Here is a 21,842-nt window from a genome sequence, read left to right as displayed (position 1 = left end):
GTCCAGTCTCCGAGTTTATCAGGGTCCAGTTTCTGGGTCTATCAGGGTCCAGTCTCTGGGTCTATCAGGGTCCAGTCTCTGGGTCTATCAGGGTCCAGTCTCTGGTTTATCAGGGTCCAGTCTCTGGGTCTATCAGGGTCCAGTCTCTGGGTCTATCAGGGTCCAGTCTCTGGGTCTATCAGGGTCCAGTCTCTGGGTTTATCAGGGTCCAGTCTCTGGTTTATCAGGGTCCAGTCTCTGGGTCTATCAGGGTCCAGTCTCTGGGTCTATCAGGGTCCAGTCTCTGGGTCTATCAGGGTCCAGTCTCTGGGTTTATCAGGGTCCAGTCTCTGGTTTATCAGGGTCCAGTCTCTGGGTCTATCAGGGTCCAGTCTCTGGGTCTATCAGGGTCCAGTCTCTGGGTCTATCAGGGTCCAGTCTCTGGTTTATCAGGGTCCAGTCTCTGGGTCTATCAGGGTCCAGTCTCTGGGTCTATCAGGGTCCAGTCTCTGGTTTATCAGGGTCCACTCTCTGGGTCTATCAGGGTCCAGTCTCTGGTTTATCAGGGTCCAGTCTCTGGGTCTATCAGGGTCCAGTCTCTGGGTCTATCAGGGTCCAGTCTCTGGGTCTATCAGGGTCCAGTCTCTGGGTTTATCAGGGTCCAGTCTCTGGTTTATCAGGGTCCAGTCTCTGGGTCTATCAGGGTCCAGTCTCTGGGTCTATCAGGGTCCAGTCTCTGGGTCTATCAGGGTCCAGTCTCTGGGTCTATCAGGGTCCAGTCTCTGGTTTATCAGGGTCCAGTCTCTGGGTCTATCAGGGTCCAGTCTCTGGTTTATCAGGGTCCAGTCTCTGGGTCTATCAGGGTCCAGTCTCTGGGTCTATCAGGGTCCAGTCTCTGGGTCTATCAGGGTCCAGTCTCTGGGTTTATCAGGGTCCAGTCTCTGGTTTATCAGGGTCCAGTCTCTGGGTCTATCAGGGTCCAGTCTCTGGGTCTATCAGGGTCCAGTCTCTGGGTCTATCAGGGTCCAGTCTCTGGGTTTATCAGGGTCCAGTCTCTGGTTTATCAGGGTCCAGTCTCTGGGTCTATCAGGGTCCAGTCTCTGGGTCTATCAGGGTCCAGTCTCTGGGTCTATCAGGGTCCAGTCTCTGGGTCTATCAGGGTCCAGTCTCTGGTTTATCAGGGTCCATTCCCTGGGTTTATCAGGGACCCAGCCAACTTGGGGCCGGCCTGTGAGGGAGCAGGAGGGAAGGGTCAGAGATCCAGAGGGATTTTGAAGAGTCCTGCGTAATCAGATAGTTCCTGGATCACATGAGGAATTCCAGTTTGCCCTGCTGCTATTGTTAAAACTGGGTTGATATAAAATAAAGGGTTAAATAATAAACATAAATGAGAAAAATTAAAATGATAACTATTACAAAAAATACAGGTAATAAAATGATACACAAATAATAACTATACAATAAATGTAAGTGTCTGGTAGCTAAATGATGGTTGTTGTAGTTCCAAGGTGGATATTCTCTGCTATCTCTCTGCTGCTCATCCTGATCATTCAGACTGACGGCTTCGATTTGTTCATCTTTAGTCAGAATTCTGACCTGAAAAAACAAAGAATCGTTTGAGTTTTTTCTCAGAAGGGTTTCTTCTGAGGGTTTTTTGTTTGTTTGTTTGTTTGTTTGGACAGATTTCTGACTGTTAAAAACACATGTATGTCCCCAGGTAAAACTGGTGGTACCACCATTACCAATGCCAAATTGTTGAAAAATACATGTGGACGAGCCACACGAAGAATGGGTTAAAGTGGCAGTAAAAAAAAGTCAAAGGTGGCCAAAATGGTCAAAAAGCGGCCAAAACTGGTGACAAAGGGCAAATAGGTGTAAAATAGTAATCACTGGGAGAAAAGTGGCAAAAACATGTGAGAAGTGACCAAAAATGAGTTACAAGTGGCAAACACTGTCAAAAAGAGGCAAAAACGTGGCAAAAGAAAAGGAAAGTGACTACAATGGGCCAAATCAGCAGAAAGATGGGTGAAATGGACTGAAAGCAGTAAAGAGTGGCATAAGTGCCATTCAATCGCAAAAGACAGCTCAAATGGGCAAAAAGAGGCAAAAAAGGGCAAAAATCTGCAGAAAGCAGGATAAAAGTGACAGAAATGGTCGAAAAAAGACTCAAAGAAGTGGCAAAATGAGCTAAAAGCAGTGAAGATTGACTAATAGTGGCTAAAATTGCAAATCAGGTCAATGGAACTATACAGAAAAAAGTAAAGGTTGACATTTAAGTTTGACAATTTAAGCCTACTGGGTCAGTGAGAAACGGATTAAACTGACTTGAAATGGATGATTTCTGAGGTCAAAGTTTCCTTTTTAAGGTTTTCTGGGCCACATGTGGCCCCAGAGCCACAGGTTGAGTATCAGCGCTATATGCTGAGGCCAGTCGTGTCTTTCCTTTAAAAAAGGTCAGGATCTAAAGACAACCTCACCATGCCTTGTTAAATTAATATTTTGTATTTAAATAACTTCTAAGTAATAATTACGTGTATGCTATCAGCATCTTACATGCATTCTGGATTTTTTACATAGTACATAAAAACTAATGGGTTGTCCACCAATATTATCCCAGGCCTTAAATTTTGAATTTCAGGTATTTAGTGTCCTGTGAAGGGTTAATACATATAAATACATGCTGATCATTATAACTGTGAAATCAAACCTTCATCCAGGTTATCGTCCTCTTTAAGGGGGTCAGCGTGTTACCTGAGCACGTGCGTGTTTGTGTGGTGTCTTCGTGACATTGTGACGTTATGTAACAACAACAGACAGGTGTGTTTCCCGCCGCTGCCTGTCCGCGAGGCGCTGCTCTGCGTATGCCGTCATAATGACTCTATTTCATTTTTATATTCGCTGTTAATATTTATGCGAACTTCTTTCATAATCATCCTCAGAAGGACACTTCCTGTCATCCCGCTGCGGGCCGGTTGCCATGGCAACCCTGGATCCCGCCGCTGGCCGCGCGCCGCAGTGAAGAGAGCGGAGAGAGACACCGAGAGGAGGTGAGTCACCGACACCGAGAGAGACGACCGAGGAGCGGGGACGGAAGGCCGGTTAGCCCGTTAGCCCGTTAGCGTCCCCTCTACCGTCAAACAAGACGTCAGAACAGAACCAGCGCGGGAACGACCGCTCCAACCCCGGACTGTTGCTGCAGTCTGACCAGCAGAGCCGCAGCAACCTGTGAGCTAGCAGATAAAACTGTTGATGTTATCGACCACCATGTTGCTTCCTCCGAGTGAAGCCAGAGCAGCAGCCTAAACAGCGACCAGTAGCAGGCCACCAGTGTGAGGGGACATAACTGTGGCCCGGTCATCGGCAGGTGAGCAGCGACGTGACTGTGGATGTTGACTGATGTAGACCTGACAGCACAAATATCACTGCTTTGATGATGTCACTGCTTTCATGATGATGTCAACTCCTTGTGATGACGTAACCTCCTGGCTGACCGCTGTGGTAGCTGAGCTGTTGCTCTATGTTTCAGTCAGAATTTTGACTTCAGGGTGCACTGGAGTTGATTTGATCAATCAGAGGTGTCTAGTTGGACGCCATCTTGGAGAGGGGTGCCCAGCCTGAAAAGGGATGTAAGTTTACAGGTCTATCCATGATTACTGTGTTCGTGGTAATGGGAATAGAGCTCAACATTGTCTGCCCACTTTTCCATGGCCCTGATTCTAGAAGTGCAATTTTCCATTCAAGAAGAACCTTGTAAAATCATCATTAAAACATCTTTATAGCATGAACCAAGCTAGCCAGCTACCTGAGTAATCATGGCTGTAGAGCAGTGGTTTTCAAACTTTTTTCGCCCAAGGCACACCTAAGGCTAAGCCAAAAATCTCGAGGAGCACCATATTTAAATCGATACAAAATAGACTTTTAAATAATGTTACAGTCAAGGTGGCCTATAAGGGGAGAGCTTTCTGGGGCCCGGCAACCTGGGGGATCATGGAGACGGCAAAAGGTGGCAAAAATGGGTTAAAGGTGATGACAAAACGTGGCAAAATTGGGCTAAAAGTGGCCAAAAAAGGCAGAAATGGGCAAAAATTGGTAAAAAGTGGCCAACCAATGGGTTGAAATTGGCCAAAACTTGTTGAAAGTGTCAAAATAGTGGCAAAAATGAGTTATAATTGGTTTAAAAGGGTTAACCGTGTAAAAAGGTGGTAAAAATGGGATGAAAGTCGTAAGAAAAAAAGGGCAAACGTGGCAGAAGAGTGGCAAAAAGGGTTAAAGTTACTACAAGGTGGTAGAAAGCGGTTAAAAGTGATGGGAGAAAATGGCACAAAAAATGGCCAAACAATAGCAAAATTGTGCTAAAAGTGGCAAAAAGGTAGTAAAACTGGGTTAAATGTGGTAAAACGTTGCAAAAATGGGTCAAAAGTAGTAATAAGATGTGGCAAAAAAGCAGTCAAAAGAAGTGGCAAAAATGGGTAGAAAAATTGGTTAAAAATAGCACAAATTAATAACTTTAACACCAATTCAACCCAATAATAGCTTGCTACCGATCCAACACACAGGTCTCTGGGGTTTCTGAGGGGCCAGATCTGTGGGCAGGCCTGGTTACAGTTCTTGCCATAAAGTTGTCGTAATAATGTATGGTACAAATTCCCACGGCACACCTAGACCTGCCTTAAGGCGCACCAGTGTACCCTGGCACCACTGCTATAGAGAATGTGAAGTTAGTCACACCGTGGTGCATGTTGGGTCGTAGATGCCTTGTTTACAGGTCAGCGTACAGTAAACTTTCTTTGTTATTTACTGGTTGCTCTTTAACCTTAAGGCCAACATGTTAGAGCCTTACTGCAGCATTAGCGACTGCCACAGCAGATCTAGTAAGTAGAACACCATATTTGATAATGCCAGGATGCTGAGTAAGAGACAGTATCTTCAATGTACAAGCACATCGTTGCGTGTATTTTGCTTTTGGAGGACAGACATCTCAAAAAATCAGAATATCATGAAAAAGTTGAGTATTTTTGTCCCTCATGTCAGAAAGGTAAACCCATATATTAAATAGACTCATCACACACACAGTGAAATATTTCAGCCTTTATTTCTCTAAATGTTGATGATTCTGGCTGACACATAAGAAAACCCAAAATTCAGAGTCTCAGAAAATGAGAATCTTGTGAAAAAGTTGAATATTGTAAAGTCATGGAGTCACACCCTAACCAGCTGATGAACTCCAGACACCTGCAGAGGTTCCTGAGCCTTTAGATGGTCTCAGTCTGGGTCAGTAGGATCCACAATCATGAGGAAGACTGCAGACTGGACAGAGGTCCAGAACACAGACACTGACACCCTCCACAGGGAGGGGAAGGTCAAAGGTCATTGCTAAAGAAGCTGCTTGTTCACATAGTGCTGTATCCAAGACCTGGACTGGACCAGACCAGTCCTAGACATGGACTACAGACCAATCCTACACATGGACTACGGACCAGTCTTAGACCTGAACTGAAGACCAGTCCTAGACATGGACTACAGACCAATCCTACACATGGACTACGGACCAGTCCTAGACATGGACTACGGACCAGTCCTAGACATGGACTATGGACCAGTCCTGGACATGGACTACAGACCAATCCTAGACATGGACTACAGACCAATCCTAGACCTGGACTACAGACCAATCCTAGACATGGACTACAGACCAGTCCTAGACATGGACTACAGACCAATCCTAGACATGGACTACAGACCAATCCTAGACCTGGACTACAGACCAATCCTAGACCTTGACTGCAGACCAATCCTAGACATGGACTACAGACCAATCCTAGACCTTGACTGCAGACCAATCCTAGACATGGACTACAGACCAATCCTAGACCTTGACTACAGACCAATCCTAGACCTTGACTGCAGACCAATCCTAGACCTTGACTACAGACCAATCCTAGACATGGACTACAGACCAATCCTAGACATGGACTACAGACCAATCCTAGACATGGACTACAGACCAATCCTAGACATGGACTACAGACCAATCCTAGACCTGGACTACAGACCAATCCTAGACATGGACTACAGACCAATCCTAGACATGGACTACAGACTAGTCCTAGACCTTGACTACAGACCAATCCTAGACCTGGACTACAAATGTGGTATTCCTCGTGTCAGTCCACTCCTGAACTAGAGACCACGTCAGAAGAGTCTTACCTGGGCTGTGGAGAAAAAGAACTGGACTGTTGTGGTCTCAGTGGTCCAAAGTCCTCTTCTTAGAAGAAAGTACATTTTGCTGTCATTTGGAAATCCAGGTCCCAGAGACTGGAGGAGACTGGAGAGGACCAGAATCCAGGTTGCTTGAAGTCCAGTGTGAAGTCTCCACAGTCAGTGATGATCTGGGCTGCCATGGCATCTGCTGGTGTTGGTCCACTGTGTATTATCGGGTCAAAGGTCAGTGCAGCCATCTACCAGGACATTTTAGAGACCTTCATGCTTCCCTCTGCTGACAAGCACCATGGAGATGCTGATTTCATGTTCCAGCAGGACTTGGCACCTGCCCACACTGCCAAAGGTACCAAAAGCTGCTTCAGTGACCATGGAGTTACTGTGACTCTGACCTGAACCCCATAGAGAATCTATGGAAGATGAGAGACACCAGACCCAACAATGCAGATGACCTGAAGGCTGCTATCAAAGCAACCTGGGCTTCATTACACCTGAGCAGTGCCACAGGCTGATCGCCTCCATGCCACGCCACATTGATGCAGTAATTCATGCAGAAGGAGGCCCAACCAAGTATTGATGCATAGAAATGAACAGACTTTTCAGAAGCCTGACATTTCTGTATAAAACATCTTTTTTATTGATCTTATGTAATATTCTAATTTACTGAGATACTGAATTTGGGGTTTTCTTATCTGTCAGCCATAATCATCAACATTTCAAGAAATAAAGGCTTGAAATATTTTACTCTATGTGTAATGAGTCTATATAATATATGGGTTTACCTTTCAGAAAAGAGGGACAAAAAATATTGAACTTTTTATGATACTCTCATTTTTTAGATGTACCTGTATAACACAACCAGATGTGCTATTAGCTCCTGTTTTACACACAGTCATACCGAGGTTAACACACCAGATTACACTTATGACACCGATGATATGATCTCTTTCAGCAATAGACATTTACAAACTCTAAACTAGGCAGAATATTCCTTTAAAGCTACACCTATAGGGGCTGTAAACAATCTAACTTCACCTGAATCTGTTCAATTCTGCACACAAACACCCACAATAATCAGAATAACCTTTCCAACAAGCTAATGATGTATAATTCTGTCTGTAATTCTGTGATATGATATTTTCATGTCCACAACACCATGATTGTTTATAAAAGGAGCAGAAGTCATTGCAGACCTTTTTTATTCGTAGGATTCACTAAGAGACAATTAAAAATGGATCAGGGACCACATTTTGCCCCCAGGCCATAGTTTGGACAGCCCTGTGTTATAACAATATTTAAATTTAACACTAAGTGTGTTGAAATAACCACCCTGTGAATTTTTAAATGATCTGCCCTCTCATGAACTTCACCTCCAAACCCTGAAGCAGTAAAAGCAGCACTGCCTGTTGTATTTTGTTTACTGTTGGAGGGTAGGGAGTTCAAATCCAAACATGGAGGAGCTCAAACGTAGAGGACAGAGGGCAGAGAAGGGGAAGCATCTAGAGCAGAGAGGAGAGCAGTGCATGATGGGAAACCTAGCCCAAAAGCAGCACAAACAGAGTCTGGTTCTGAAAGTTTTCAGCTGATCTTAGACGTGGAACCAGCTGATCGCTGTGTTTCTGTTTCTGCGCACATGTGACCATGTCCGGGACAACTGATTGGCTGATTCGAGGTCTGTGCACAGAGGAAGATGTTACCATAGCAACATCAGCATCCCCAATGTCCCCTCCCTCTCTGTTACATAACTGCTGCAGTTTATAAAAACACCCAGCAGACGGTGAGAGAGGAACTGACCACAACAGACGGATGTGTCTCTTTATTTTTAGATACTGGACATCATTATACATACTGGCCTTTTTAAAATATAGCACCTTAATGTCGATACGACCAGACATCCACTGGAACAGAGCATTCAGCAGGAAGAGAGGCTTTAATAGCAGGATATGTCGTTTAGTTTAAACTTGAATTACTGAGGAGAATGTTTTAAAATGACCTCAGTAGTCTGAAGTTATATGTTAATTAAAGGTCTTATTTTCTAACACATGCAGAGTGTAGAATCTGAATGAGGTACAGTACGGCACAGAACTTTTTGGGACAGAAACTGAGGCTGGAGTAAGGCTTAGATGAAGCCTTCCTGAGGGCACCATCAGGCAGGATGGAGGACTGACATGACCCCGGTCCTGCTCTGGATGTCCTTGCATGTTACCAGGGGAAAATAATCTGTTGACAAAATTAGAGTGTCTAGAAATTTTATTTAACGAGGGGGGCTTTTGAAGCCGACCCAGGACAGTCATCATAGGTGGACAAACATTGTCGCACTCTGACTTTAGACACCGGTCTCACCTCTTCCTGTCCACCTGCAGGTCTTGAGGTTGGACAGATGGACGTCCTCTCAGACCGCCACGCTGATCAGCTGATCTGGAATCAGGTACCTGCGGCTTTGCCTGAAGAACACCCAACAGTTTTCATTTTAGCACAGTCTATTTTATTGATGCATATTGTTCTGCTGTGCTGTTACATTCTGCAGTCTGGTCACAGCCTCAGGTCTAGTTAAGCCCCGCCCACCACAGCTTCTTGTCCTAGTTCAAGTGAAGACAACAGAATGAGCCAGGTGAAGGACGTGGAGCCTGGTCGAGGAATGGAGGGAAAGGTGAGATTACCTTTCTTTAAAAGGAGCCTCTAACATCATCACATGGGGAGAAAGTAGGTTTGTTATGGTGCGTTCAGTGTCATTAACCCTTTTCTGTGGTGTGTTCAGGTGCAGACCTGGGCTCAGTCTCTGGTTTACACGCTGGAGGAACTCGAATGTAAAATCTGCTACAATCGCTACGACACTCGCAGCAGGAAACCCAAACTCCTGGGCTGTCTGCACCGAGTCTGTGCCAAGTGTCTGAAAAAGATGGTCGACATGGGTGAGTTACATAACCTGACTGGAGAATACTGACACGAGTGTGACTAGAGACTTAAGCTCAAGTCACACTGCACCAAAAAGACTAGAGAATTGACCTCGAGGTGAACTGCATCAACATGTATGAAACTTTACCTCAAGTCACACCGCACCAACATGACTAGAGACGTTACCTCAAGTCACACCGCACCAACATGACTAGAGACGTTACCTCAAGTCACACTGCACCAACATGACTAGAGACGTTACCTCAAGTCACACCGCACCAACATGACTAGAGACGTTACCTCAAGTCACACCGCACCAACATGACTAGAGACGTTACCTCAAGTCACACCGCACCAACATGACTAGAGACGTTACCTCAAGTCACACTGCACCAACATGACTAGAGACGTTACCTCAAGTCACACCGCACCAACATGACTAGAGACGTTACCTCAAGTCACAGCGCACCAACATGACTAGAGACGTTACCTCAAGTCACACCGCACCAACATGACTAGAGACGTTACCCCAAGTCACACCGCACCAACATGACTAGAGACGTTACCTCAAGTCACACTGCACCAACATGACTAGAGACTTTACCTCAAGTCACACTGCACCAACATGACTAGAGACGTTACCTCAAGTCACACCGCACCAACATGACTAGAGACGTTACCTCAAGTCACACTGCACCAACATGACTAGAGACGTTACCTCAAGTCACACTGCACCAACATGACTAGAGACGTTACCTCAGGTCACACTGCACCAACATGACTAGAGACGTTACCTCAAGTCACACTGCACCAAAAGACTAGAGACATTACCTCAGGTCACACTGCACCAAAAGACTAGAGACTTTACCTCAGGTCACACTGCACCAAAAGACTAGAGACTTTACCTCAGGTCACACTGCACCAAAAAGACTAGAGACTTTACCTCAGGTCACACTGCACCAAAAGACTAGAGACTTTACCTCAGGTCACACTGCACCAAAAGACTAGAGACATTACCTCAGGTCACACTGCACCAAAATGACTAGAGACTTTACCTCAGGTCACACTGCACCAAAAAGACTAGAGACATTCCCTCAAGTCACAATGCACCAACATGACTAGAGTCTTTAACTCAGGTCACACTGCACCAAAATGACTAGGTAATGACTCGTTTCCTGCATCCTGGATTGTGGTCATGATGTTCAACAAGAAGCATTTACACAGTCCAGTGTGTGTGTTTACAGTCGTCTCTGGGGGTCGTTTAGCTCCACCCTCCTCCTCTCAGTGATTGGTCAGGTACCACTGTGTGCTGTCATATCAGTGTTTTGTGCCGTAGCACACATTCATGATGGCCTGATCTGGCACAGTGAGCATCCTAACTAAGACTGTGAGGTCTGACCTCAGCTATGCTCAGCTTCTGTAGTCTGATAATTCCAGATATTCTTCTCTCCTTGACTTGTTCCCCATCACTCATCATCCATCTGCCCGTCCACTGTTACCCTGGTTACGTGATTCTGACATCACCGTGTCCGATTGGTTTTCAGGAGAGTCCTCGCCTGTCATCAGCTGTCCTTTCTGTCGCCACAAGACTCACGTCCCAGATGACGAGGTGAGATTTGGTTTTCTTCTCTTCACTGTTTAACGCCATTACTGAGAAATATGCAAGAGTGCATGTACAAAATGACTCAATGGCATCAAGTGATCACATGTTAATGTGACTGAATTTATACATTAGAGGAGTTCATGTTTCTTTGTAGGTAACCTAAGTTAAGGTTAATTATTAAGATAAGAAATGTTTAAAAAAAAAAATTCTTATGTGTTTACTTTGAAACCTGTCTTCAGTTTACTTTATTTCCTGTTTGGATAAAAAGCTGCTTTAATTTGGAAATAAACCAGGAACTTCTGGTATGTAGAACATTGCACATAGACCTAGTAGCTCACAGTAGCTCATAACTTGATAGAAGTAAAGTGAAACATTTCAGTAAAGTTTAAAAAGTGAAATGTGTGGCTTTTTAAGGTTCAGATGACTTTAACTTGTCCACTGGGCCATCGGTGAGTTTTAAAGGTGAAATGAGACTTTAAGGAGCAGTGATGGACTTTTTTACATCACTGATAACAGGATTAATACGTTTTGATGAAAAATAATATTCATTTATCACCTTATTGCATTGCTATTGACTTGTTAACACTGACAGCTCTGGATATAAAACACTGACATAATAACAGAATACATGAACATACGTCTTTAAAGCTTATCTGCGTATTTAATAAAACAGACAAAGCAGCAACATTGGGTTTCTTTCCACAGAGGTGGGAAAATCTACAGCTAATGAAACATGTTTTAAATCTTTTCCAGGTGTGGCTGATGGAGGACGACCGACACATCCTGGCTGTTCTGTCGTGTCAGGATCGAGCTCGTCGAGGAGGAGGAGGAGGAGGAGGAGAGGGTGGAGGGGAGATGGTGCTGAGTCCAAACAGTCTGACTGGTAAAATTGGACAAGGTTAATATCGAAACCAGCTTTTCTCCAAACTTCAATATGTTTTGGCACAATTAAAAACCCTAAAATCTTCTGGTGTACCAAAACCTTCAGTTCAACCATAACATCAGACTCAAAGACGCCACGATTAGTGATGCATGTTTTCCTCTATGAAGAGTAACATCTCTGCTTTGTTGCAGCTTAGTTTATTTCTCTGCTAGTCAGGGATGTGAGAAGCAGCAGGTACAGGGGGCGTTCATGCATATCTGGTGTGTTAAGCTACTTCTGTGTGCTTCATCAAAACAGCGTTCCTTGTACCAGGATCTAGTAACGTAGCAAAGCGGAAAAATAGATCCGACTCTATTTCTTCTCATTTTTTGCCAACAGCCTCTAATAAAGTATTATTTGTTGTTTTAACATCATGATCGGTGGCCTCTGAGCATGAAGTCGTTTCAGGGCTCTTACTGAGGGGATCAAGTCAGCAGCTGATGAACCAGATGCCCTGGTTTCTCTTGTCAGCCGTTCACATGGAGAGAGAAGTGTGATTACATTGTCAAACTAACAGCTGTTCAGGAGATCTGCAGCAGATGTGGCTAGCGTGGTTTTGTTCCGAGGCTTTTCATCATGTCAAATGTACTGTTCCACCGGGTTGAGACATTCTGCCGAAGGCCATTTAGCTTTATTCCCAACTTCACTTGCACATCCTGCAGGCAGGATTAGGCAAGTGTTCCACTATTTTTCAGCCAGTTGCAACCACATCCTGACCTTCTAAAGCAGATGGATTCGCCCGTTTCTGTGTTTCTCACTGGTGAATCCATCTCTCAAAGCTCCCGGCTGAACTGTTTGGGCCCGGATAGAAAGTGACAGGACCAATCAGAGACGAGGGGCAGTACTTTCAGGTGCAGCGGAGTCGTGACGTAAACAAGCAGCAACAAAAGGCCGGTGCAGTTATGGAGGAAGAGATTAGCATGGATGCTGCTAAAGCGCCAGTTTATCAGAACTTGACCACATTCCTTGGTTAAAAGAAGAACAAAGAACAGCAGTGAGTTGTTTTCTTTTCAAAAACCACAAAAGTCGAGTACTGACATGTCTACAGTCGCCATGGTTACTGTTATGCAGTTCTCTATGGAGTTTACTCCTTGGTAGCAGCTACGTCTCGTGTTTTGTTGCTCTGATTGGCCCGTAAAGATGTGACAGAAAGAACGATCATCCAGTCACCCTCAGAGTTTTTTTCAAAGGCTCTGCCCTTTCCCAAACGCCGTCTATGAGAGGTTTTCCAGATGGATGTGTGAAACACATCCATCTGGTGTGTCAGGTTAACCACATCCAAATGCAGCGCGAGGGAGTGCACAGCATAAACCTCAGACCGCTGTCCATCATTGCTTTTGGCAGATTTTAGCATTATTTCTCACAACAGCATGCACTTTATATTGGTCAGTTTTCCAGGTTTGACACACGTCATCGCTACATGTCCCTTTTTCTGAAGATTGGCGGGTGACTGTTAACAGACGGCCATTGGCCAATGCCAGTATTAAACTGATGCATTTTTGGAACAATACTTTTAACAGCGAATCTCCGTATGTTGAACTCAGGCCTTTGAGAAGTCCCCTTTATTCTCTTTAACATTCATCTTTTAAAATGTACTTTATGTGGCTTTCATATGTCCCATGTCTGTCGGCTGAGAAATAAAGGTTTTAGGAATCATCACAGCCTTATTTGTTTTTGTAGAAGTCCCTCCTGTTTTAGAGGGCCAATCAGACGCCTCTATACGACCAAAGGTGCCAGTTTTCATCTGAAACGTGACCTGATGCATAAAGTCTGTCATGTCAATCTTTTCTGCCTAGGAGGGATTGAATCGTCTCACCACTCCTCCGATTGTCTCGTCATCACCATCATGGAGCTCCCTGAGGAGTCTCCGTCCTCAGACTCACTGAGCACGCTCAATGTGGTGGGTCTGTACCGCCCCCCCAGCCTCGACTCGCTGCCCTGCAACTTGCCGGCTCAGAAGTGTCGTGCCTGGACGTCCCGCAGCTTCCCCCGCTGCCTGCTGGGGGCGCTCTGCTTGGTCAGTTCACAAAAAAACGATGTGTCTGATATGGACAGGTGAATTGTATGGACTGACAGCGTGCTCTGTGTTCCAGGTGTACTTCAGCTCGTTGCCTCTGGGCATTTACCTGCTCATGATTGGCCAGCTGTGGCTGGGCGTGGTCCTAGTCAGCCTGGTTCCCTCCACGCTGCTGCTGCTCGTCCTCTACGGCTTCTGTCAGTGTCTGTGCCACGAGCTGATGGAGGCGCTCGCTGCACGTTCACACACGCTGCCATGACCACAAGACCAGAGACGCTGTCGTGACTTCATCACGCCATACACTGCCATGACAACGAGACGATGCATCGCTGCCATCGTGACGACATTGTAGATTACTATGAAGACCGCAGACGCTGCCATGACAACCACAGACACTACCATGACAACATCGACACAAGCTGCCATAATGACCACGACATGGTTCATGCTGCTGTGACGACTGATGCTACGACTGCGACAGAGACGCGGTGACGGTCAGAATTATGCCATTAAATCAACTCCTCTCTGCCGTAATAGAACTCACCATAGGCTGTTTAAAAACATGGATGACATGACAGCTGCCCAAAAGTGAAGCCAAAACATATAAAACGCCCCCTGCTGACCGGTTTCAGTATAGGCCATAAAACCTGCCTCCTCCATGTTAACAGATGGGACAGTGGTCAAACTATAGGTTTAAGAAAAACTCTTAAATACCCTTTTATTTATTTCAAAGTTGAGTACTTACAGTATCTCAGATGTTTCCAACAGTTTTGCAAAACCAGAGTACGGAAGAGGATTTAAGCTATTAGAAAAAAAACATTTGAATTGCAACTCTTTTTAAAATCTGAGAAAAAGTCAAAACAGCGAGATTAAAATCACTAGAGGTGAAAATGTTTAGATTAAAGAAGAAAAATATAAATGTAACATTTTTTAAAATTCTGAGAACAAAAACAGAATTCTGTTTTTCTTTTTCTCAGAATTTGGAGGAAAAAAAAGTGATATCCATAACGAAGTCACTGATAAAAAATGTCAGCACCAGTTAGCGGGGGTTATTCTGGCTTCACTTTTGTTCAAAGAACTTTATTTATGGACTATCATTTAGAGATAAAGGATTTAAAGAGCTTTACAAAATTAACAAGACTAGTTTTTGGCTGACCACAGCGACCTGGGATGCCTGTTGAAATGCTGGACAGGGGAGAGGAGTAGCTCCGCCTACTCCCCCAACAAGGTCTCCATAGCACTACAGACAGAGCATGGCGTCAGCGGCCGTCCACTCCGCTCCAAGAACCACCGCTAGATGTCGCTCCTCCTCTGCTGACAGCTCTGAAGTTTAGTCAGTCAGACCCGTGAGTAGGGCCGACACCAGCAGTCCAACAAAAACAGACAAATTAAAGACATCACCATGAGCAAAAGGCAGACTTAAAATAAGATATGAAATATTAACATTTAACATGGAATTAAACACAAAGTAGGATTGAATATTATTAAAATACGCAGTTCATGTTTGCTAAATCTAAACTTTACAGTTTTTAAAATTGTAATATAAATTACTGATATAATTTGTTAAAGTTTCAATTAATTAAAGTTCAGTCAGGAACACTCGTCATAGATTTGAACCATTTATTGCTGAATGGAATGCAGTTAGAGTTGGCGTTATAGCTCTGCTTTTCAGAGTACTCCCTGGGTTAGCCAAGCAACCTGCTTAGGCTTTCCAGGGAGTGCATGCAAAATCCCCACATGGGTAAATACATACACAGAGACTTCATAGGATACGACATGGAGATTTAAAAGGAGGAGGCTGGGGTGGAGGAGGCAATATTTCTGACAGCAGCGACAGGGTAGCATAGGTGTAGCAGGGAAGAGTGAGAGTGGAGACGAGATTTAAATATGCCGCCTTATTACTAAACACACGCTGTGATTGGTTGAGTGGGGTTGGGAATAGTGATTCGAACATCAGCCTGTCAGCTGATAACATCTGGGCGTATGACTTCTGTGTCCTGCATGAACTTACGTAAACTTCATTCATTACACTTTGTCAAGATAACAAAAGAATGTTCTCTTTCAGAGACAATCAGACAACAACCAGAACAACTACACAACCATTAAACCAAGAACAGACACACTGAGACAACCAGAACAACTACACAACCATCAAACCAAGAACAGACACACTGAGACAACAACCAGAACAACTACACAACCATCAAACCAAGAACAGACACACTGAGACAACCAGAACAACTACACAACCATCAAACCAAGAACAGACACACTGAGACAGCAGCACTGAGACCAGAACCATCCGGAACATTTCAGCTCCTTCACTGGACCCAGAACAGGATCAGAACCAGAGGAACATCCAGACCTTCAGAACCAAAAACTTAACATTTGAGTTTAGATGGAACCATCAGACATGGACTCTCCTCTAGACTTTGACTCTGAATACCAGCATAACTCCCCTCCTCTCTCCGTGAACCTACAGCCAATCACAGGACTCCACAATGACATCATCACAGAGAGGAGGTGGAGCCTACATTCACTCATGTCTTTGATGTTAGACTGTGAACTTTTTTTTCTCTTTATCGCCTCCTGTTGGTCGAACCGAGAACAAAAGATATTTTATTTTTGATGCAGAAACAGCTGGCTCTGATGTCATCATATGCCGTCAGCCAATCAGAAGCCGTTGTGGACTGCTGCAGAGACTTGCCCCTAAGAGATCAGATGTTTAACTGTTGAATATTATCGATCTGTGTGAATGTGTTACTAGTCCTCGTCAACTCTTAGACTGTTTAAACCGTCCTGTTCTTTGTTTGTACGAAGTCTCAGTCCAGAACTATAAAGTCCAGGTGGTGAGTGGAACTGCTGGTCAAAGGTGTAACCTAACCTCCATCAAAGAGGTTAAACTGACTAAAAGTTCAGTCCTGTGCTCCAAGTGTATGGCTTGTGTGCAAATCCTCGATGAGCTTAAAAATCTCCTTTTCAAGAACATTCTGGCCTCAGAGGCAGCAGTGAGCAGCCGTACTCCATCAGAACCTCATGGATCCGGACCATCGATGCAAAGATCAAGATTTTTTCCTGATACAAACTATTTCCAGATTTTTCAGGTATACTGAAAACCTAAATTAGACTGGGGCTGGTTAACGGTTCAGGCTTCTGCACACTGAGTCAGTGTTCTCTGCTGACTGTGAGATTTTTGTTCTTTTAGATTAGTGGTTCTCCTCTGGTCTTTCCTCAGGAACCTCCTCCTCCTCCTTAATGAGACATGGACTAACACATCCCTGCAGTTTGGCCCTTAGATGGAAAAATGTGTGATTAAACACAGAGACAGGACTAAACCAGGCTCATCACTACAGAGGTAGACCTGCATAGACTCATGATAACATGGACTCTTGGTTTTTGTTACCATGGCGACAGCTGTAATCAGAGATAGATGAGTCGAGTTAATTAGAAAACAACTCAAACGTAACCGATCACAAATCTATATCCACTGTCAGGGTCTGACCAGGGTTGGAATCACTTTTCAAACACTTTATTGTGTATTTTTAAGCTTTTCCTGCATTACAGTTGTGGTAAATTACAGATTTGAACAAAGTAGGGCTGTTTAATGATTTAAGTTTTTAATCGCCATTAATCTCCATATTTTGAAATTCCACTATTTTGCATTTAAAACTGTTTTTGTTTTAAACTAAAGATATTCACTGCTTATATGGGTACAGACCATTTTATTTTGAATTAAAGGCAGGACTGTAGGTAGATCTTGGATCATGACATGCTTTGATTAATTATAATTAGTGCATTAACTCAGACAGCCCTGATATATACCTGATGTTTCAGATGCAGGCCCATCATTAGTTTAGTGGGTTAATCTGCTTTCTCTGCAGCCTCAGTGATAAATCAGACCACCGCTGCTGTCTGAGTCTCATTTACCTTTACAAACCCACAGACAGCTCAGTGGACGCCTTTTCACTCTCTATCCCCTTTGAGATCCACAACAATTTCCTTTTTCTCTGCCTAAGTTTATGTTAGAATCTCTAACCACCTTTCAGAATAAAAGCAGTTCTGTTTTCAAACAGGAAGTTGATTACCCTTCATTTAAGGCAGGAGAAAAATACAAGATAGAGACAAAAACAGTTTAATAGTGATAATGAAATGAAATATAAACACGATAAATCACCATTAACGACAGAAACTCTGAGCTTATTGGAGATTGATGATTGTAAACTTTTTTCACATCTGTCTTTAAAAACATTGTTTATGGGTCACAGCAGCTGTAGCGCCCCCTGTCTCCCTCGTACTAAACTTCACTTTAAACGTCATGTTGTTCCTCTTCAACCACATAAAGACTGAGCTGAAAGACGCCGTCTCTCTCGCTCAGCCTCAGTGAGTTCTACCGGCAGAAACAGGTCAGTTATTGCCAAAGCAGTGTAGAAGACATGAAAATAAGCGTCACATATAAACCGGCGTATTCAGCCACTCCAGTCTCTCTGTGTGGTTTTATTAAGCAGTATTATTATTCTGATCTGACTCATGCTTTTAGATTAGCCAGACTCAGTGTGCTGAGGCCTTTACCGCTAGTCTTTATGTTAAGCTAAGCCAAGCTAAGCTAAGCTAAGCTACGCTAACAGTAATACATGTTGGACTGTTCTTTACACTCCCTGTCCTCTAAAAGTGCCATCGTTTGATGTGTTGTATGATTACTGACGTGGTGATGAAGAGGAAGATGACAATAGGAAACCGAATGTCAGCTCGTCTGCAGTGATGTCACTTCCTGTCTGTGTTGTGGGCGGAGCATGTGTTTGTTATCTGAAAACATCAAATAAACTACAGATGCACTGAAAATGACTGGGTAGACTTTGATTTCAAGGATTTGTGAATAATTTTCAGGCTAATCATACATCCTTCAAATGTTTCAGGAAATTTTATTTTTGCTGATGAGGTTTTTGGTTTCAGACGGCGCTCTGACAGAGACCTTCAGGTCCTCTCAGAGTCCAGACTGAGCCTGCTCCCTCATTGGTGGATGGGTAGAAAAATGTTTATGCATTTAAGGTTTTTCCCCATAATATGTAAGTGTTGGAAACGAATGATGGAGATTAACCAGCTGTAGGCAGTAACGCAGAGGTTCTGCAGGCCAACTGCCTCCAAACACCACAGAAGAAGAATAAATCAAAATGCTCGCTGATTTTTGTTTTTCATGGTCATAAAGTACAGAATTCTTTAAAGGTCTGTGGTTGTCAGCTGTTTAGAGGGCATCACAGAAGTGACCTGGTGAAGAAACGTAGCTAAAGTCTATGACAGAAGCCCCGACAGGACGTACATCTCACTGTTTTCTCTTGATAGTAACTGCTTTTGTTGCTTTATCAAGAGTTTGACTCATGAATTACTACTTCTTTGGATGGCAAAGCTGTTTTTTCCATGTGTGGTAGAGAAGAAATTCCTCGAGATTGCTGGAGAATGTTCTAGATTTACACTTTATCATGGGGAGATGGAGGACAGCCAAAGCCCCCCCTCTCTTCAAGGATGATGACAGAAAAACCAGAGAACTGTCATCTGATCGGTATCAGGCCTGTTGTTTTCAAGCTAACAGGGAATGGCGGTCCATGCAGTTAAAAGAATATCTTCATAATTATCATACTCCTCATAAGGGCGGTTATGTCGGAGCAGTTTTCTTGGACATGAAGCCAGCTTTAGGGTCACAGATGGCCTAGCGGTCAAGGTGCACCCATGGTGAGCGGTCCAGGTTCAAGTCCTGCCTGTGGCTCCTTTCCCGTATGTCATTCCCCCACCAAATGTTTGTTCGTCAGTAAAAGTTCTCTTCTATGCAGGTGATCTTGTCGTATACCCTCGTACCAGAGCAAAGCAGAATCGGCAGCTATGGTCTCAGCGGCTCGAGCTCAAGTTTACATCTCAACACAAAAAAAGGGGAAAACTGGTTTAATGAGGTCCTGATGATGTTTCACCTCTCCTCCAGAACCTTCAGTTCTAAAAGGGACTGGGGTCAGGACCAGAAAGCCTTTCTCCAGGCTGTATCTTCATGCTTCAGAGAGCAGGGAGGAGGAAGTAGGTCACCTCCAAAATATGGAGCTTTCCAGTTTAACCAGCACGATCCCTTATAATTTAATCTAAACAGAAATAATGGTTTCATGATAATTATCATGCAAACATTTACAGTTTTAAACCCAAGCGCAAATAGAAAAGGTTCATTTGGTGAGTAAATCAAACTTCAGCTAGTTTTTCAGTGCAGTGAATGCGTTGGTTTGATGTTTTACGTGCATGTGGATTATTTTGTGATGAAGATTTCAAGAAGCCTTTTCAGTTGATCCAAGGGTTTCAGTAGATGAAAGGGAGGGTTGCATTATATATATATATATATATATATATATATATATATGCTCGGTTGGCTAGAGAGACACAGACCTTTTTCTCTACAGTTTGTCGTGTCAGATATTTTACGTGTCTCTTAATCCCACAGTTTCCTGTTCCAGTCCAGTATGAGCAGTTTACCTGGACAGGTGAGTCCCTGTCTGCCTGTGAGTCAGAGCTGAGGATAAAATAAGGCTCCTGCTGGGATCTGGAGGGTTCAGGTCTCAGCTGGTCTCAGACCTTTAATTAAAACACTGCTGGTCTCCTGAGAGGAAGAGGAGGAGTGTTTATAGAAACCTTCAGCGCTCAGTAAAGCAGCACAGAGGAGAACACGGTAAGACGGATGATTTTACTCTAGATAAACTTAAAAACTCAGGAGCTCACTGACAACACGGTTTCTGATTGAGTTTGTTTATGATGGTCATATTTTAGTTTGTAGAGTTTAACTATGACAGATAATCTTTTCAGATCAACTGCAAATCTTTATCTAAAAAACCTGCTTTATCCTGATGCTGGCAGTTATATTTATATTTATAAACTGTTTAAAACACTGACAGTAAGGGAATATTCCCGGAATATTCCGGGAATATTCCAGGGTTTATGTTGGCAGCTCCTTCAGAATCAGTGTCAGTGATGGGGCAGAAGGAAGAGCATCACTGATAGCTGTTTACTGGTAACTAAACCCTGAATGATTCTCCTGAACAATCCCAGTCTTTACTGAAAACATCCTCAGTTAAAAGACAAGAAGACGTTTTTAACAGAACTTCTTTAATTTTTTATATTGCCATGAAAAAAGCACATTATTGTCTTCCTAATTATAATGAATTCAAGTTTCTTACCTTCTTGTTGCGACATCTGAACACATCCTGATGACATTTATAAACCTAGTAATCATTTTAACAAGCTGGCCTTGAATGCATCACAATGTTACCACAAAGTAGTGGTTCCCAAACTTTTGCTGGGCCTCCTCTCTCTGATAAAAATATTTAGTCCACAGGACACGGCGTCTGTGCTTTCCTCTGACCACAGAACAGTTTTCCATGTTTCCTCTGACCACAGAACAGTTTTCCATGTTTCCTCAGTCCATGTTAAATGAGCTTTGGTCCAGAGAAGACGGACCATGGTGTTTCTGGATCCTGTTCACATATGGCTTCTTCTCTCCATGATCAGCTTTAACTGTCATTGGTGGATGGCACGGCCAACTGTGTTGACAGATGATGATTTCTGGAATGTTCCTGAGCCCATGCAGTGATTTCACTACAGAATCATGTCTGTTTTTAATGACGTGGCCCCTGAGGGCCCCTTCAGCCTTGTCCCTTGCTCTCAGAGATTTCTCCAGATTCTCTGAATCTGTTGATGATATGATGGACTGGAGATGGAGGAGATTCAAAGTCTGAGGAGCATTTTTCTGAAATTGGAATTGAATTGTTTTTCTTAGATTGGTGAACCTCTGCCCATCTTTACTCCTGAGAGACTCTGCCTCTCTAAAATGCTCCTTTTATACCCAGTCATGTGACTGACCTGTTGACATTTAACCTGATTAGTGTTAAATGCTCCTCCAGCTGTTTGTCATTAGTAAAACTTTTCCAGCCTTTTGTTGAGCTGTCTCGAGTTTTTTGAGATGTGTTGTTTTCCATCAAATTCATTTTCAGGCACCCAAACCCCCACTGCTTTAACAAAGATGAAAAATGCAACAGAAGGTTGGTGTTTACGGCTGAAATCAGAGTAGAAAGATGCATCATTACTGTTAATGTTGGATTTTAATCTTCCTCTCAGGGGAGCTCACATCTGAGTTAAATGTGAGGACGAGCATTTATCTGTATTATCTACATTCATACGCTGACAGC

The 21,842-nt window shown here is 43.7% G+C and overlaps 1 protein-coding gene across 1 annotated transcript; it reads left to right on the top strand.

The window, feature by feature from the left end:
* The first annotated feature begins 2,931 nt into the window (after positions 1-2,931).
* Positions 2,932-18,451, top strand: LOC121529321 (E3 ubiquitin-protein ligase RNF182). Its single transcript, XM_041817131.1, has 8 exons — positions 2,932-3,343; positions 8,562-8,626; positions 8,726-8,848; positions 8,957-9,110; positions 10,638-10,702; positions 11,450-11,594; positions 13,415-13,635; positions 13,712-18,451. The coding sequence occupies exons 3-8, from the start codon at positions 8,801-8,803 to the stop codon at positions 13,892-13,894; spliced, it is 816 nt and encodes a 271-aa protein (XP_041673065.1). The 5' UTR covers positions 2,932-3,343; positions 8,562-8,626; positions 8,726-8,800; the 3' UTR covers positions 13,895-18,451.
* The last annotated feature ends 3,391 nt before the right edge of the window (positions 18,452-21,842 follow it).

The sequence above is a fragment of the Cheilinus undulatus genome, linkage group 3 (assembly GCF_018320785.1).
Source record: "Cheilinus undulatus linkage group 3, ASM1832078v1, whole genome shotgun sequence".
NCBI lineage: Eukaryota > Metazoa > Chordata > Actinopteri > Labriformes > Labridae > Cheilinus > Cheilinus undulatus.
The sequence above is the reverse complement of the archived record's forward strand: the minus strand, read 5'-3'. Positions and strand labels throughout refer to the sequence as shown.

Coding starts and splice junctions, on each gene's coding strand:
- LOC121529321 (XM_041817131.1), top strand. CDS start 8,801: ATGAGCCAGGTGAAGGACGTGGAGCCTGGTCGAGGAATGGAGGGAAAG. Junction 9,111..10,637: donor GAAAAAGATGGTCGACATGG/GTGAGTTACATA, acceptor ATTGGTTTTCAG/GAGAGTCCTCGCCTGTCATC. Junction 11,595..13,414: donor GACTGGTAAAATTGGACAAG/GTTAATATCGAA, acceptor TTTTCTGCCTAG/GAGGGATTGAATCGTCTCAC.